The sequence below is a fragment of the Amphibalanus amphitrite genome, unplaced genomic scaffold (assembly GCF_019059575.1).
Source record: "Amphibalanus amphitrite isolate SeventyFive unplaced genomic scaffold, NRLGWU_Aamphi_draft 000457F_arrow, whole genome shotgun sequence".
Classification (NCBI taxonomy): domain Eukaryota; kingdom Metazoa; phylum Arthropoda; class Thecostraca; order Balanomorpha; family Balanidae; genus Amphibalanus; species Amphibalanus amphitrite.
This window is the reverse complement of record NW_024881951.1, coordinates 309,416-324,316: the sequence shown is the minus strand read 5'-3', so window position 1 is coordinate 324,316 and position 14,901 is coordinate 309,416. Positions and strand designations below refer to the sequence as shown.

At 48.2% G+C, this 14,901-nt stretch overlaps 1 protein-coding gene across 2 annotated transcripts in view; it reads left to right on the top strand.

The window, feature by feature from the left end:
• LOC122391831 overlaps positions 1-8,924 on the top strand; it is a 74,751-nt gene extending 65,827 nt beyond the window's left edge. The window contains exons 1-2 of one of the 2 annotated variants that reach the window (XM_043386129.1): positions 5,349-5,894; positions 7,354-8,924. In XM_043386129.1, the coding sequence (XP_043242064.1) occupies positions 7,433-8,188 (756 nt within the window). In that variant the 5' untranslated portion in view covers positions 5,349-5,894; positions 7,354-7,432 and the 3' untranslated portion in view covers positions 8,189-8,924. Of the gene's footprint in view, positions 1-4,599 lie in introns of those variants that run through there. The other variant, XM_043386131.1, reaches the window with a different exon arrangement.
• The last annotated feature ends 5,977 nt before the right edge of the window (positions 8,925-14,901 follow it).

Below are 14,901 nucleotides of genomic sequence, written 5' to 3'. Positions count from 1 at the left end.
TAATTTCTAGAAGTTCACGTAAAGCTATGTCAATGACGTGACCTCCCTCACCATCATAATTCAACAAGGGAAATATTAAAATTTATGTTGATGACAAAAAAAAAATGATTTAAGACTATCGTTTGCACATGGAGGGCTCGTGTCGCTTCACTCCTTGCCAGATCGATGCTCAACTTTTGCGTTGTGAACCATGTGCAACATCATAAACGACGTTACATAGATATTGGAGTTTTTTTTTGTCATTATCCCGCGCACCGTAGACAGTGTTTACAATTGCTTCACGTGCAGAGAGAGAAAATTGTCAGATGTCGTTTACCTCATTTGTTAAACGTCTAGACGTGGTCTAGACGTTTGACCAACTGTTAAACGTCTAGTAGACATTTCGTCTAGCCTGAAATATGCCGTATTTTTACATAAAATGTATTCTTAACTTAAGTGACCGAAAGATGCCAGCGGTACGGGATAAAATTATTAAACCACTCGTAGGTAGAAAAATATGACGTTTAAACAAGGTCCGTTTAAAAAATCAGTTACACGACATCTGATAATTTTATCTCTTTGCACGTGAAGCAATTGTAAACACTGTCTACGGTGCGGGATAACTGCATTTACATAAACATCCACGCGCTATCCTCTAAATTACAGGATCATCAATAAAAGATGACATAAAGTCAGCCCCGCCAGAGGCGTAAGACATATTGCATAAACAGCTCACCGTTGGAATGATAAATCTTACACATTTTACATAGCACAAACAGAAATCAGTTGTGTCGCTCGAAGAAAACTTGCTTCTCCGTACGGCAGACCTCGGCCAAGACTTTCGCTCCGTGCACATCCTTGTATGGAGTCAACTTCTGTGGATTATTCGGCGAAGGAGCCTGTATTATTCTTGCGGGTGCTTGCTGTAGCGCGAGCCACTTTTCGTCACTCAATATCGCCCTTTCGAACCATTCTTCCGCTTCACTGAGCCGTGAGCCAAAAGGTGCACGCTTCCAGCCTCGACACCATGCTGTCAGGGGAGATGACGGTCATTAGGATCGGACGATAATGTTTCCAGTTCAGTTTCTTCTTGTGGAGGATTGTCCATATTAGAGATGTCAATAAAATACCAACTTTTTGGCATACCGATACCAAACCGATACCAACTTGGTATTTGGCGTTTCGAGGCTAACATATTTGGTATTTTGTTGGTATTGTGAATCCTCGCTACTGTAAAAGAGACTGTGACTTTGGTAAAAAGTTGGCATTTCCCTGATATTTCCAAGTCGGTTCGGTTTCGGTATTTTCCCACGGTTCCTGTCGGTATTTGGTTTGGTATCGGTATCACGACTTTCTGTAATTGACATCACTAGTCCATATATTTAAAAATGCCTTCCCAGGTTTCTTAAGCCATTGCGAACGTGAATACTGGACAGATTACTGAAGAATTGCTAGACTCTCTTCACCTTCGAGCAACTGAACAAAATCCCAGCACCCCTGGTCACTCTGCAGTCTGCCGATTTTTCCTGCTTGGACTTCACCGTTTAACCTCAAGCAACTCAAATTGCGGAGCGAACTCAATGCACGATGGCCGGCGATCATTTGGGGCTCCAGCGGGGGCTTACTTTACGCCATTCGCTAAATGAACACCCTGCATTTGTGCAGGTGACCTGACCTCAGAGGTCACATGTTGATCTGACACTTTTAACTTGATTGTGAATCGCTGGGCCTGGGTGCAAGGCTTTTAGCCTAATAATGGGCGAAACGGCGGCGGGGTCCCCCCACACACACTAGACCCCTCTCGGTATTCAGAAAGCCGATAGGTCCGACGAGGAATAACGGATACAACGACAACGAGATACATGCACTCTTGAAATATGTTTGTTACGTGTGGATTTGATTTTTGAGAACGTTTCCTTGTCTTGCCTACAAGCTGAAATTCGCCAATCAGCCTTATGCATTACCTAGCTGCATCGCTTCGAGTCCCATCGGTGGTAATGGCTTCTACACTCTACACTATTAGTGCTTTCTTGGAATGATATCACGTTTGATAGAATTATAAAGCGAACTCATAGCGAACGGGGCTAGAGTAACACTTTACATATTGTTTAATGGTTAACCCTACCGGAGGTTTAACAATGCAGTTATTGAAATGAACTGTTCAACACTTGTCCAGCGCCATAAATGAAATTATATGAAACAGTAGGAAATTAAAAGTTATGAAGGTTGAAATATGCAACCGCTAAGATAATGATATAAATAGTGACGTTCTCGGCGTTATGCCGATCATGACAACATTAATTGCTATGTCCTAAACAAATTGCCACGTCTTGCAGTCTAAGGTGAAACTGCAATGAATGATGCGTGAGCTACATGGTCCGGCATAGTTTTATCCTAAAAAATGCTCTCTCTAAGTTACTACATAGGGGACAGCGATTCTCTTTAGCGTTCACTTTATTCCCCACGAACAGGGACTTACATACGAACGCAAATTTGCATGTTGGCAACTATAGGTTGCGCAGTAAGTTACGGCTGGATTTTTTATCATGCCCGTTTGAGCTGTAACGACAAGGCACCGAGGTTGGCCGCCGGCTTTTGTTTGTCCAGGTCCTGCTGGACCTGTTGGACGACAGCCCGAAGTTCGTCGATCAGGATGAGGTCCGGAGGGCAGCCAGCTAGCATCTCTTTCCTTCAGAAGTCTGGCACGTTCAATTCGCACCACTGCTAGGCCTTGGCAGAGCGATGAGCTGGCGCGCCGTCCTGATTGAAAATGCATGTCAACATGTCATTGACCATGCGTTGGCTTAGTATTGGGCCGAAGGTAGGTAATGAGCCTTGGAGAGCTCTTCCAATAGCGTCTCATGGTCCTGTTTGGAGATGTGATAGCGCTTCAGCGCGAGCCGCTTGGCCAATTTTGTCGCCAACTACTGGCCTTTTCTTCCCGGTCGCCTTTTTCAATGCGATTTCTGTAACGTTTGAAATGGTAGGCGCACACCGGCAAACTGGAACGATCAGCAACACTGCCAGCAGCCGTATGCTTATCCCACCAACACCGGACTGTGCAGACAGTTCGTCTATAATTAAGACTTGCACAACACCGGACTGTGCAGACAGTTCGTCTATAAGACTTGCAAACAAAAACAACAGGCAGATGTCCCAACCAATCAGCAATGACACGCTGTGTCATTTCGGCCTGGAGCATGCCGACTGTCTGGTTCAGCTCCCTTGATAGAAAGTTCAGACATTCACGTAGCGACGCAGCCGTTCAGGTGGACAATCTCTGTGAAACTGGCCGTAGCTCGGTGATCCGTGACCCGAGGTCCGTTCGTCACCTCATGTTCTGCGGCTAAGGACCGTGCAATGCAGGAGTGCAGCCTGAATCGTCATCCCTCAGGTGTGGACACGATTAGGAACAGGAAAGTGTTTTCATATGTAGGTAGTGGACATAACTTTTGCCAAACCCTATATTGTCGTCCTGTAGTGTCTTTCATTGTCAGTGAGACGCTACATGGAGTTAAAATGGCGAGCGGCCCTCCCGCCGGAATAGTGAGCGTCCTTCTCTGTCAAACACGGCGCTAGTTTCCGCCTAAGCTCCGCTGGCCCGCTCGACTGCTATGTCATGCGGCACAGTCTACAAGTACAGGTGACCGGTCGCGAGATCGGAGCTCCGTAGCACCGAGCGAGTGTGGCGAAGGCGGGGGTATTCACCGCATCAAACCTACAGGTCGCCTGGACCCTTATCTTGAGACCAATAGTACAGCTGGTCTTCGGTTGTCCTGGAGCAAAGGAAAATCATAGGAGCACCGTGATCTGTGACTAGCGACACCAGGGTATATTGAGTGAAGGGTAGGACGAACTTTGGTAGGAATTTCTAGTATAACTACTAGAAAACCTACTATATGTGATCGGGACTAGCAAAAAGTTAGTTCAAACTAGAATATGGTAGCGCTTATGGTTGACAGTCGTGACGCGCACGTGACATTCATTTCTTAAATTCCTTAAATAACAGGTTTTAGGGGCCGATTAGTGGGCAGATACATTCAATTAGCTATTAATAATTGATTATGCAAACATTCAAGAATCTACATCATTCAATTCTAGCCAAAATCACGCGGCGCTCCCAGGATTCGAACTCACGACCCTCGGATCCGTAGGCCGATACGCTACCGACTGCGCTACCGCGGACCGCGCGCCGACGATCGGAGAGGCGGATCGCGGGTGCTGGCGTGCAGAGAAATCTTTACCCTGTACGCCGTAGAAGATCGGCTGGGTTTCGTGAAAAATGGTAGAGGAATTGTCGAAAGAAAATTCATCGATCTATCATTTGAGACCAAGAACCATTGATTCCTTCAAAGGTTGACCGAGATATCGCTCGCCGAAAACAGGCCATTTAACATGTAAACCCTATGGGCTGGTAGGAAATGTACGCCGTGGAGCAGCAGTGCTACCAACTAACTTCGGCGGGGGCCGAGCGACACACCCTAGGGCATGTCTGGTCGGGATACAATCTGGTCGACCACCTTACCACGCAGCGAACATCGGCCGACACACAAACATTTTGACAACAAACAAAACATTTTGCAAGGCCACATTTTGAAATAACGCTCCTTTGTGTTGCAGGAACCACGATGCGCTTTCCACCACCTGAAAGACCTCGGAGTGAGCATCGCCGGACGTCCAGACAGCTCCCTAGCGTATGCGCCGAATACAATCACTGGGGAAGATGTACCAACGGTAGAAGTTGCAAGGAACTGCACGTGTGCAAATATTTCATTCAAAATAGATGCGCATACCTGCCATGCAAAAGAGAGCACACACTGCACACGTCTCATAACATCTGGCTGCTCGAGATAAACGGTTATAACGCCAGGGAGCTGGACCTGGCGCTGAGCCGTCTCCGCGAGCGCGAGCGGGCGGAGAGACTCGAACACCAGGCGCACAGACTCGAAGTTTGTTTTAATTACAACATGGGCAAATGCAACTACCCCGACTGCCGCCGGCTGCACGTCTGCTACCGTCATGTAATGGGTAAACCATGTGAGTCAGGCGAGTGCGACCTCAACCACAGCGCAGTAAACGGCAGTCACAATAGCAGACTTCTGTTTAGTGCCCATCGGAGCGACACCTCCGAGCCAGAGATCTGCCGGCTACTGAAACAGCGCTCTCCGCCCATGGCTAGGCTCTGCAACGACCAACACTCTACGCCGCCGGCACACTGTTTACGACTACACTACTGCCCGGATTTCCTTCTCAATCGGTGCATGCTTAAAGACAAGTGCCCCCAAGTTCATAGCCTGAGGACCCCGCAAAACCAGCGGGTGCTGACATTCTTTGATTGGTCAGAGGAGGAGGCGCTGCAAATGCTGAGGGAAAAAAAAAGACAACGGATCATTTCAGTCCAGCATAGATCGAACCCCAAGTGATTGGGACGACGACGAGGAAAGATTATACCGACAGACTCCCCGTGAAGGAGCGCAGCTGGGGCCGAGTGGATCTGGCGAGCAGGTGCGTGAGCATCAGAAGTGGGAGGAAAAAGAGAAGGGATGGAAAGAAAAAAATAGGAATTTGGAGGAAAAGGTGAGGAAATTGGAGGAAAAGGTGAAGGAACTGGAAAACAAGGAACAAGAATGGAAGGGGAAGGAGGCAGAATGGCGCCGAAAAAGGAAAGAATTTGCAGTCAAGGAAATAGAGTTATTAAGTGAACAACAACACTGGCGAGAAAAGGAAGAGGAATGGGAGAAAAAGGAGACAATATGGAAAAACAAGGAATCCGAATGGAACAACAAGAAAAAGCCAAAACTGCAGCAGAAAGAAAATGATTTGCAAGAAAAGGAACGTAAAAAAACCAAGACACAGCAAAGGGAAAGAAAAACACACGAGACAGAGGAACGAACGGGGGAAGAAGCTGATGATAGGTATGGGCCAAGTACGAGCAAAAGACAGACAGATAACCTATGCGGCCAGAGTGTGACCAAGAAAAAAAAGTACGATTAACTCACAACCCGTACCGGGTGGGGGGGGGGGGGGGTTAAGTGTTCCCCTTTTTTTGCAGATCGCTTCAAAACGGCTGCGAATTTTGACTCGCCGTTTGCAGTAGCTCTTCAGGGGTCAATTTTACACAACTCCTGAAAAAATTAGTAGGTCCTATGTCATCTCAGGTCATGAGTTCTGGACCTCAAACTGAGGTCATGATCGGCCGTTTTCTGGTCGAATAAGTTGTTCACGGGAAATAAATCGCAGAAAATCAGATCATTAACTTTGAAACCCAAAGATTAAACCCTAGGCACAAAAAAGCATGGTTTTAAAATGGCTATCTCAAAATTTCCAACTTATAATAATTTCTGATCCTGTGTTTTTTACCTTCAAATTAAACTTTCCTTATATGTATAATATGCATTTGAAATTTGGGGAAGTTTTCAAAAACTCGGAATATATGTCAGAGAACATCTCATCGCCTTTACACATACCAAATATCAAGAAAAATATCTCTAAAACTTCCGCAGATATTTCCATTTGAGACAAAATATTGTAACTGTTCTTATAACGCCACACAATGGACAGCGTTTGAACGCACCTCAAATCAATCAAGGGTAATATGGACCAGTATAACGCCTTTTGGGGCGACTAACGGAGCGAGCGAGAGGGTGGGCCTTGCACGTGCGAAATTGCGAGGGGGTACCTCCAACTGACTTGTGCACGGCACCCTACTAACTGGTCTCTAGCGATGTGCCAAATTTGGGCACAATCGGCCCAGCCGTTCTCGAGATCTGGAAGCGGCACCCTGCACGTGCGCACGTGCAAAATGGGTCCCAACTGACTTGTGCACGGCACCCTACTAACCGGTCCCTAACCGTGTACCAAATTTGAGCGCAATCGGTCCAGCCGTTCTCGAGATCTGGAAACGACCCCTGCACGTGCGCACGTGCAGCAGCACCCCAACTCTGGCACATGTATATGCAGTGCCTAGTGGGTGCCTACCTACATGCCAACTTTCAGCGCAATCGGCCAAGTAGTTACCGAGATATTGCAACAATTACAAAAGTGACACCTCTTCGTTTTGCACGTGGCACGTGCATAAGGGGTCACCCACATGCATCGGGAATAGTCCAATACTTGGTAGAAGGAATGAAGCTACCCTACAAAAATTACCGCGTGTAAATCGGTCAAGTGGTTGCTGAGATATAAGCCTCGCAAAAGCGTGACCACGGCCGGCCGGCCGGCCGGCCGCTCATACTCAGAAATTTCCGTTAATCTAAGGAAAGACTACGCTCGCTTCGCTCGCTCCGTAATGAATGATCTACCTGTTCGTCGTTTTCACACTAGCGTTGCATATGGAACCAACATCTGTGCTGCTCGTCAGAACGGCCGCTATAGTTTCAGACGGGCCACAACACTGGTTGGAGATGTGGAACTGCACCCCGTCCCTGACCTGGCTCGTGGGACGGCTGCGGCGATGCCGCCTGGCGCGCTGTCTGTGTACCACGCCAACGTCAGGAGCTTAAAGAAGCAGCTTGGTGACCTTCGTGCCTCTGCTCCCATACTTGACCGCCATGACGTGATAGCAGTTACTGAGACCTGGCTCAATGATACAGTAGCCGACTCGGAGTTGGAGCTCGGTTTTCGTGATCACACGTGGTTTCGTCGGGACCGCTGCTCTCGGGGCGGCGGAGTGGCCTGTGCCGTGCGGACATCGCTGCTGCCGCAGAGGCTGCCGGATCCGGATGGGGCGGAGTGCCTGCTGATCCACCTGCGGGGCTGCTCGATAACAGTCGCCGTCTGCTACAGACCACCGGACGACGACGGAGCCCTGGGGAGAACGATTGACGCGCTTTCAATGTTGCAAGACTGCAAGCTCATACTGGTCGGTGATTTCAACCTGCCTGAAATAACCTGGAATGTATCACACAGCGTGCCCGAGCTGACTCGTCAGACGGTCAGAGCGTCACATTTTCTCCACTCCTGCGACGCCATGGGCCTCAGACAATGGGTGTCGGAAGCTACCCGAGGGGAAAGAACGCTAGACTTGATCTTCACTCGGCGTTTACAAGCTCGAGTGCACGTGCGAGATGGCCTCTTTATCTCCGATCATAAGGAGACTGTGGCCACCGTCTCGGTTCCACGGAGCCGACCCCCGGCGCCGTCAAGGCGCACCGCCTACAGCTACCAGAGCGCCGACTTTGGCACCCTGCGGCGGAGCCTGTCAAAGTGATCCCGTGGGGGCTGCTGGTCGGTATCCGCGTGGTGTTGCGCCGCAGCGTGCCACCATGGTTGGCCACAGGGAGGTGCGCGAGGCTCTGAAGCTCAAGGAGGCGGCCTATCGTCGTCTCCATTGAAACCCGACATCTGCCAGCGCGAGAAGTTACGAGGCGTTTGCGTCCAAGTTTTCCAACTCCAGAAGAACGGTGTTACCCTCCGCCACGGCTTACCCGCTGGATCCGATGTCACGACTGCATGTTTCCGAGGACGCGGTTAGATGTGCGCTGCTTTCGATCTCCCCTGGCAAAACGTGCGGGGACGATAACATTAGTGCGATAATCGTGGTTGGTTGTGCCGAGGAGCTTGTTGTTCCGATCACCAAACTACGTGTTGCTGAGGGAGATAATGTTTCCGAAAGGACAAGCGTAAACTGAAGAACTGCCGATCAGTTTCTTTACGATTACTCATTGTTTCGATTTTAGAGCGTGTAGTTTTTGAGCAGCCGTTCTCTCACGTGTCCGGTGTCCTGTATTAGGAATTGACCAAATATGAGTAAGTCGTGTGAAGTTATAGATGTGCTTATGCTTGCTGCTTATGCATGATAGAAAAAAACTGCTTCTGGAAAACAGTGTCCTGTGTTATGAATTGGCGAAATGTAATTCGTGTGAATTTATAGGTGTGCTTATGCTTGCTGCTTATGTATGTTAAAACAAAAACACTGCTTCTGGACCAATAAATTTAGTGTTATATTTTTTTTTTTGTTGGGTTAGGCCCTTTCGGTCGACAAGACCATTGCAGAGCCGGAAGGATGATGAGGAATTAGGGGGAGACATTGGTCTGGGCATGCACCCTAGTGAGTCGCCGGGGCTGAGCCCGTCCAGAGGACAGGCCACCCAGCCCCAAGGCACTCACTGCACCCGGCTACGGGGTGCGCTCCCTCGGGAGCAGCGGTGCCGCTCCAAGGGAGCAGCCCGCATGAGATAAAGTTGCCTGTCCAGCCCGGAGGGAGGTTGCGGCGTGGAGGAGAAGGATTTCAGTATCCTGAGGATAGAAGCACGGATAGGTGATCTTAGTGTTATACCATTTTTTTCTTTTTTAACGGCGGTCACCAATTGCCAGGTGAATAGGAATGAGCCGGCGCTTTTATGCTTTCGATAAATCAGGACCTTATACACTTTTTAACATTTCATTTTCGCAACTTTCTTATCTATGTCTTTTTTTCAAATTATTTATTCATCTCGCATTTGAACACTGCAACAGACGAACACCGTACCGGGACGGCCCGGACCACTTCTGCGCCTGCCATCTATCGGGCAGTGCTTGGAACTACAGCGGGCGCCGGCCGGCCGGGCCGCGCGGCGCCGTTACCAGGGAGACACCGGTTGGTCACGTGACTCGGAAACAAAAATCAGCTGATAGAGTGGCGGAATTGCCGTAATCAAACACGAATAATTCCGGACGATAGAGCGGCAGTATAGGAGTTTTCTTCACAACAGGTAAATATTGCAATGTTTTATCATTCTATGATCAAGAAACGTTCATAAATCATATATTTCTTCGATGATCACTGCCGCAACCGACACGCACATATCGTAGCCAGCGCATAAAGCTGTGCTTTGCGATATTAAAGGTAGTGTGCCACCTTTGAAAGATTTCCCATTTTATTTTTCCTAGGATAAGAAGCTTCTGTTTTTACCTAATATCGCAAAAAAATCAAAAATGGGCCTGGAATAGTGCCTTTTTCGCCTAAAAGTTTTTCGGTTTTTAGATATGTATAACAACTGTAGTGGGCTCACCTGCAAACAGGCGTCGGGCAACAATCGCGAATGCGGCGCACTTGTGACAATAAGCAAAGGTCATTATAGTGTTACGACCATACGACGTACGGGAATGAGTTATCAGCTGTCTAATCGTAGACAACACAATGTCGAGCCTTAAACTGTAATCCCGTATTGGTATTGTTTCTTTTATTTGGCTGTCGAACATTATTTATGGTTTGAAATATGATTTTATGTAAAATAATTGATATGAAAAAGCCGTCTTATAAGTTATGACCCCATTTCACCACACGCAAGTGGCAGAAATGACAATGATCAGCTGACGCATTTTTCTTGGCCGAAGTCAGAGCGCGCGGCCCGACGCACCACGCGTATTTGGAAATTCCGACCTCGACGAGCATCAGAAGCCACCTAACAGGCGTGTTCGAAACCGCAGGAGATGATGATGAACGGGTTTATCGAAACTTGATTGGATGAGCATATCGGTAATAGCGATTTCAGTGTGTGCATTTATTGTTCATAGTGGTGTGAAATGTGGTTGGGGTACGACCGACAACCCGTCGGGGCGAATTTCGCACTGGGGTACTCAAAATTTGAAGAATTTAAGACGTTTCCATGAGTTTTGAAGGTATGGATAAGTTCTAAAAATCCGGTTCTCCTTATCTGGGCCATTAACTCCATACGGTCCAAGAAAGCTGGCACACTACCTTTAAATGTAAAGAGAAGCATTCTATATCTTGCTTCAACCCAGGGACGTAGCCAAGGGGGGGGGGCGGAGGGGGCGCCCGCCCCTCCCTTGGGGTTTTCAGGAGGCCCCCCGAAAGGATTCAGGCCAACGTGGGCCGAAGGCCCACGTTGTCCTGAATCCTTTCGGCCTGAATCCAACGTGGGCCGAAGGCCCACGTTGGCCAAAATGACGTCGGAGGCGAACGAAATTCACGCGGGAATCTAAAAAATGACGTCAACGTCAGAACAATCAGGCCCCTCTGACCAGCCTGACAAGTGACAGCTAGGGCCCTTCTAATCTCCTGTGAATAACCACTAGTGTCTGTGTCTGACCGCTAGGGCCCCTCTGACTCCTCAGTAGACAGGAGGCCCTCTGTGGGTAGGAGGCCCTCTGTAGAGAGGAGGCCCCCTTAGAGAGGAGACCCCCTGTAGAGAGGAGGCCCTCTGCAAAAAGGAGGCCCTCTGTAAAAAAGAGGCCCTCTGTAAAAAGGAGGCCCTCTGTAAAAAAGGAGGCCCTCTGTAGAGAGCAGGCCCTCTGTAAAGAAGAAACCGTCTGAAATCAGAAGGCCCTTTGAAGAGAGGAGGCCCTCTGTAGAGGGGAGATCGTCTGAAGAGAGGAGGCCCTCTGTAGAGGAGGATTCCCTCAGTAGAAAGGAGGTCCTCTGTAGGTAGGAGGCCCTCTGTAGAGTGAAGGCCCCCTGAAGAGAGGAGGCCCTTTGCAGAGATGAGGTCCTCTGTATAGAGGAGGTCCTGTGTAGAGACGAGACTCTGAAGAGAGGAGGCCCTACATAGATAGGAAGCCCTATGTAGAGAGGAGGTCCCTGTAGAGACTAGAGAGGAGGCCCTCTGTAGAGAGGATACCCTCTGTAAAGGAGGCCCTCTGGAGAGAGAGAGACACCCTCAGCAGAGAGGAGGCCCTCTGTAGATAAGAGGCAATCTGTATAGAGGAAGCCCTCTGTAGATAAGAGGCCCTCTGTGGGCAGGAGGCCCCCGGAAGTCAAAGACAGCGTCGTATATTAAGTACGTAGAGTGGAGGCCCACTGTAAGCAAATTACCTTCTGGCTTCTGGTCCCTGCTACTCTCTATAGAGAGTTATCAGTTCTCACTATAGTGAAAACTGAGAACTCAGGAAACTGTACAGAATAGACTCCCAACCGCGTCGCCGCCCACTGTAGGAAGGGACAGGGGAGGAGGTCCTCTGTAAACAGAAGGCCCTATTCTATGTAGACAAATAATTATTTGTATAAATGCGCTCAGAGAAATCATGCCGGGTGCCGTCAACGGTTTTGCCGTCAACGGTTTTACATGCAGTGGCCGCAAAAACTGCCAAAATGGCCGATATTTTCGGAAACCAGTTTTCGGCGATAACTTTCGTCTCAAAATTTGCACGAACTTCCCTTTACCAGCATCGTGTTCCTCTCGTCCAGACGTGTGGAATGAACTATGAATTGACCTTGAAAGGTCAACTTGAAAATTTGGCCTCAGGTCAAGGTCATGACCTGACCGATAAAGGCTAAGATCCATATCAGTCCATCCGTATCGTCGAGCCAAACACAACTAAGGTGTATTCATCGCTCTAGCATACCTCTATCAAAAGTTATTCGCGAAAAACAGTCAGATACCATTCGTGACCTGAGATGACCTCAGGGTTATAAAAAGGGTCACGGGTGCCATTTTCATGTTCAATGTGTCAAAGATACTAGTAATTCAGTGTTTTAGAGTGTTTATAATGACTTCCGTCTAAAAAGGCGACTTTCAATTTAAGGTCGCAAAATTGACCTGACCTCGATATCAAAATTCCAAGACATACATTTTTTGCATTTTGTCGCTCTTGTGCATTTGCATCTCTGAAAGTTTCAAAGCGTTTGGTCACTCGGACTCCGTGTACCTTTGGCAGACATTAAAACTTTTTATGTAGTGAGGTCATTTGACCTGACCTGGTGACCTGACCTTAAGTGACCAGGGTCTGAAATTTTCACAACATGTGTAGAAATGATGTAGGATAAAGTGTGCCGCGTCGCCGTTTTTGAGATATTCACGGAAAACTGCAGGGGGGTGTTTAACACCCCCCGGCAGGGCGCGGGTTAATGCATGAACACAGCAGCCCATTTCTGTAATAGGGGAGGGTGGGGAAAGATGCCCAGGGTTTGACTATGTCATATATTATTCGAAAATGACGATCGGAAAGCCAAAACTTGGAGTTTCAACGGAAGCCGACACCATTTTTCTCCAAATATATCACACTTTCGTGCCTGAAACATGATAACTTTTTTTTGCTATTAAGCATTTTCCTGAAGAAGTGAAAGGGGGCATCTTACCCCACAGGGTGGAAAAGACGCCCCCTGGCGTTGGGTAAGATGCCCCCTGCACTATAAGTGACAAAAATAGGCACGTGAATCGCCTGAACGAATCAGTAGTCCCTTCAAGCCTGCAGTAGACACCAAACGTCATCGTAAGGGCCCTCAAAAGTAGTCGTAAGGGGCTTCAGAGGTCATCGTTAGGGCCATCATAGTCCAGCGTGGCCAAACAAGCCTCCGTGGTGGCGTTCGGAGACCACTGTGGGGCCCTTATAGGTCTTCATGATGCTTGAGGGCCCTCGAGCCCATCGTGGGGACCTCAGATGCCAGCGCGGCCCGTGGAGCCAACGTGGGAGCCCTCAAAGGATGTCGTGAGGGGCCCTGGAACCAATAATGGGGCCAACAGAGGCCGTCGTGAGGGCTCTCAGAGTCAGATGCCGCCCAAAAAGTTGCTGTGTGGGCCGAGAGACCGGCATGGGGAGCACCCGACCGTACCGGACTCTCAATAGTCCCAGATCGGCTTTTGTCTCTCATCACAAGTATGTAATAAATGATTTGACGGGCTGCTTGAAGGACAGCCTACGGATTTAGGGGGGCGTCTTTCCCCATCAGGACAGGGGGCATCTTACCCCAAGGTACCGAAGTAACATTAAATCAGCACAATTTGTTAGCCATAAAACTACACCCTGAAACAAACTGTTTGGGACACAGTACATGCATGTTAATGTATCACGACTATAGCAAGGGACGCAAAAATTATCTACCTTCTTTGATATTTACAATGTTTTGACGCCAAAATATTTTTTGAAAGCAGCAAATAAAAAACATGCAATCACCAGCCAGCCGTTGCCCAACTGAGCTTCGCAAATTTTTGTGCAGTTAACAAGGCAGGCTTCCGCTTTACGCTAAGAACATTATTTTCCAGGTTCGATTCTTTGTTTCCCCGCTAGAGGGGGTGGGGCGTCTTTCCCACCCTGGGCATCCTACCCCACTCTCCCCTATATACCTGTGGCTGTGTTGGTATTTTTACGATGGATGCAATTACCCAAACCATTTAATAGACCGTGGTGATATTCCCATAGCCATGCTTCGCACAACTCATAATAATTTATTTGACCGGGAAATTAATATACCTATACCTATCCATCGATTGTTTGTTTCATCTACGGCGTAAATGAAGCAAACCACCTGGACCTAGGAAAATTTACTAACGAAACCACGTTTTACTTACAGCAAGTAAACGTGGCATCATTCACACAGAAAGAATTGATAACCGTATAGCTTCAATCTTGCAGACGTCAGTAAGGTCAGAATCGTGACAAGCCTATTGGAAAATATAATGAACTGTGTCCTGCTTCGAGAAAACGAGTCAAAACCACCCAATTCTTTCTGAATTACGTCAGATTATCTGATCTGTAAGCACCCAGGTGGCATTTACTGACAGGAGCACCGGGAAGGATCATCTGAGCCCTGAGGTGAGGTGAGGTCATCAACAGATTTTAGCCAATAAATCACGACATGATGGGGCTAAATAGTTGTTAGTGTACCAAACCGTTCACCTGGTCATGACGCGTCGATTGGTACCCAGCGTGACTTTCCTAGGTTAGATTTTGAAGTTGACCTATCTATGTAGGTCGTTATAAACCATGTTATTTGTTATGACCTCTGGCGACCTCAATATTGACCTGACCCAAAAAAGTTGTTTACAAAAGTTGTAAGTCGTTCAACGAACTATCAAACGCCCTTACCGTTTGTCGCTACGATTCGTGCTTTTCGAGTTCTGACGGGGGCCAGAAAAGGCCCCCGCCCGATTCAGAGTCTTTCAGAGCCCGCCCGGAATACGGTTAAGCGCTTGAACTACCGTAAAGTGGGGCTATTTGAAACGGATTTTACAGTTTTTGGCCTCTCGCTTTAAGACGGTTCAT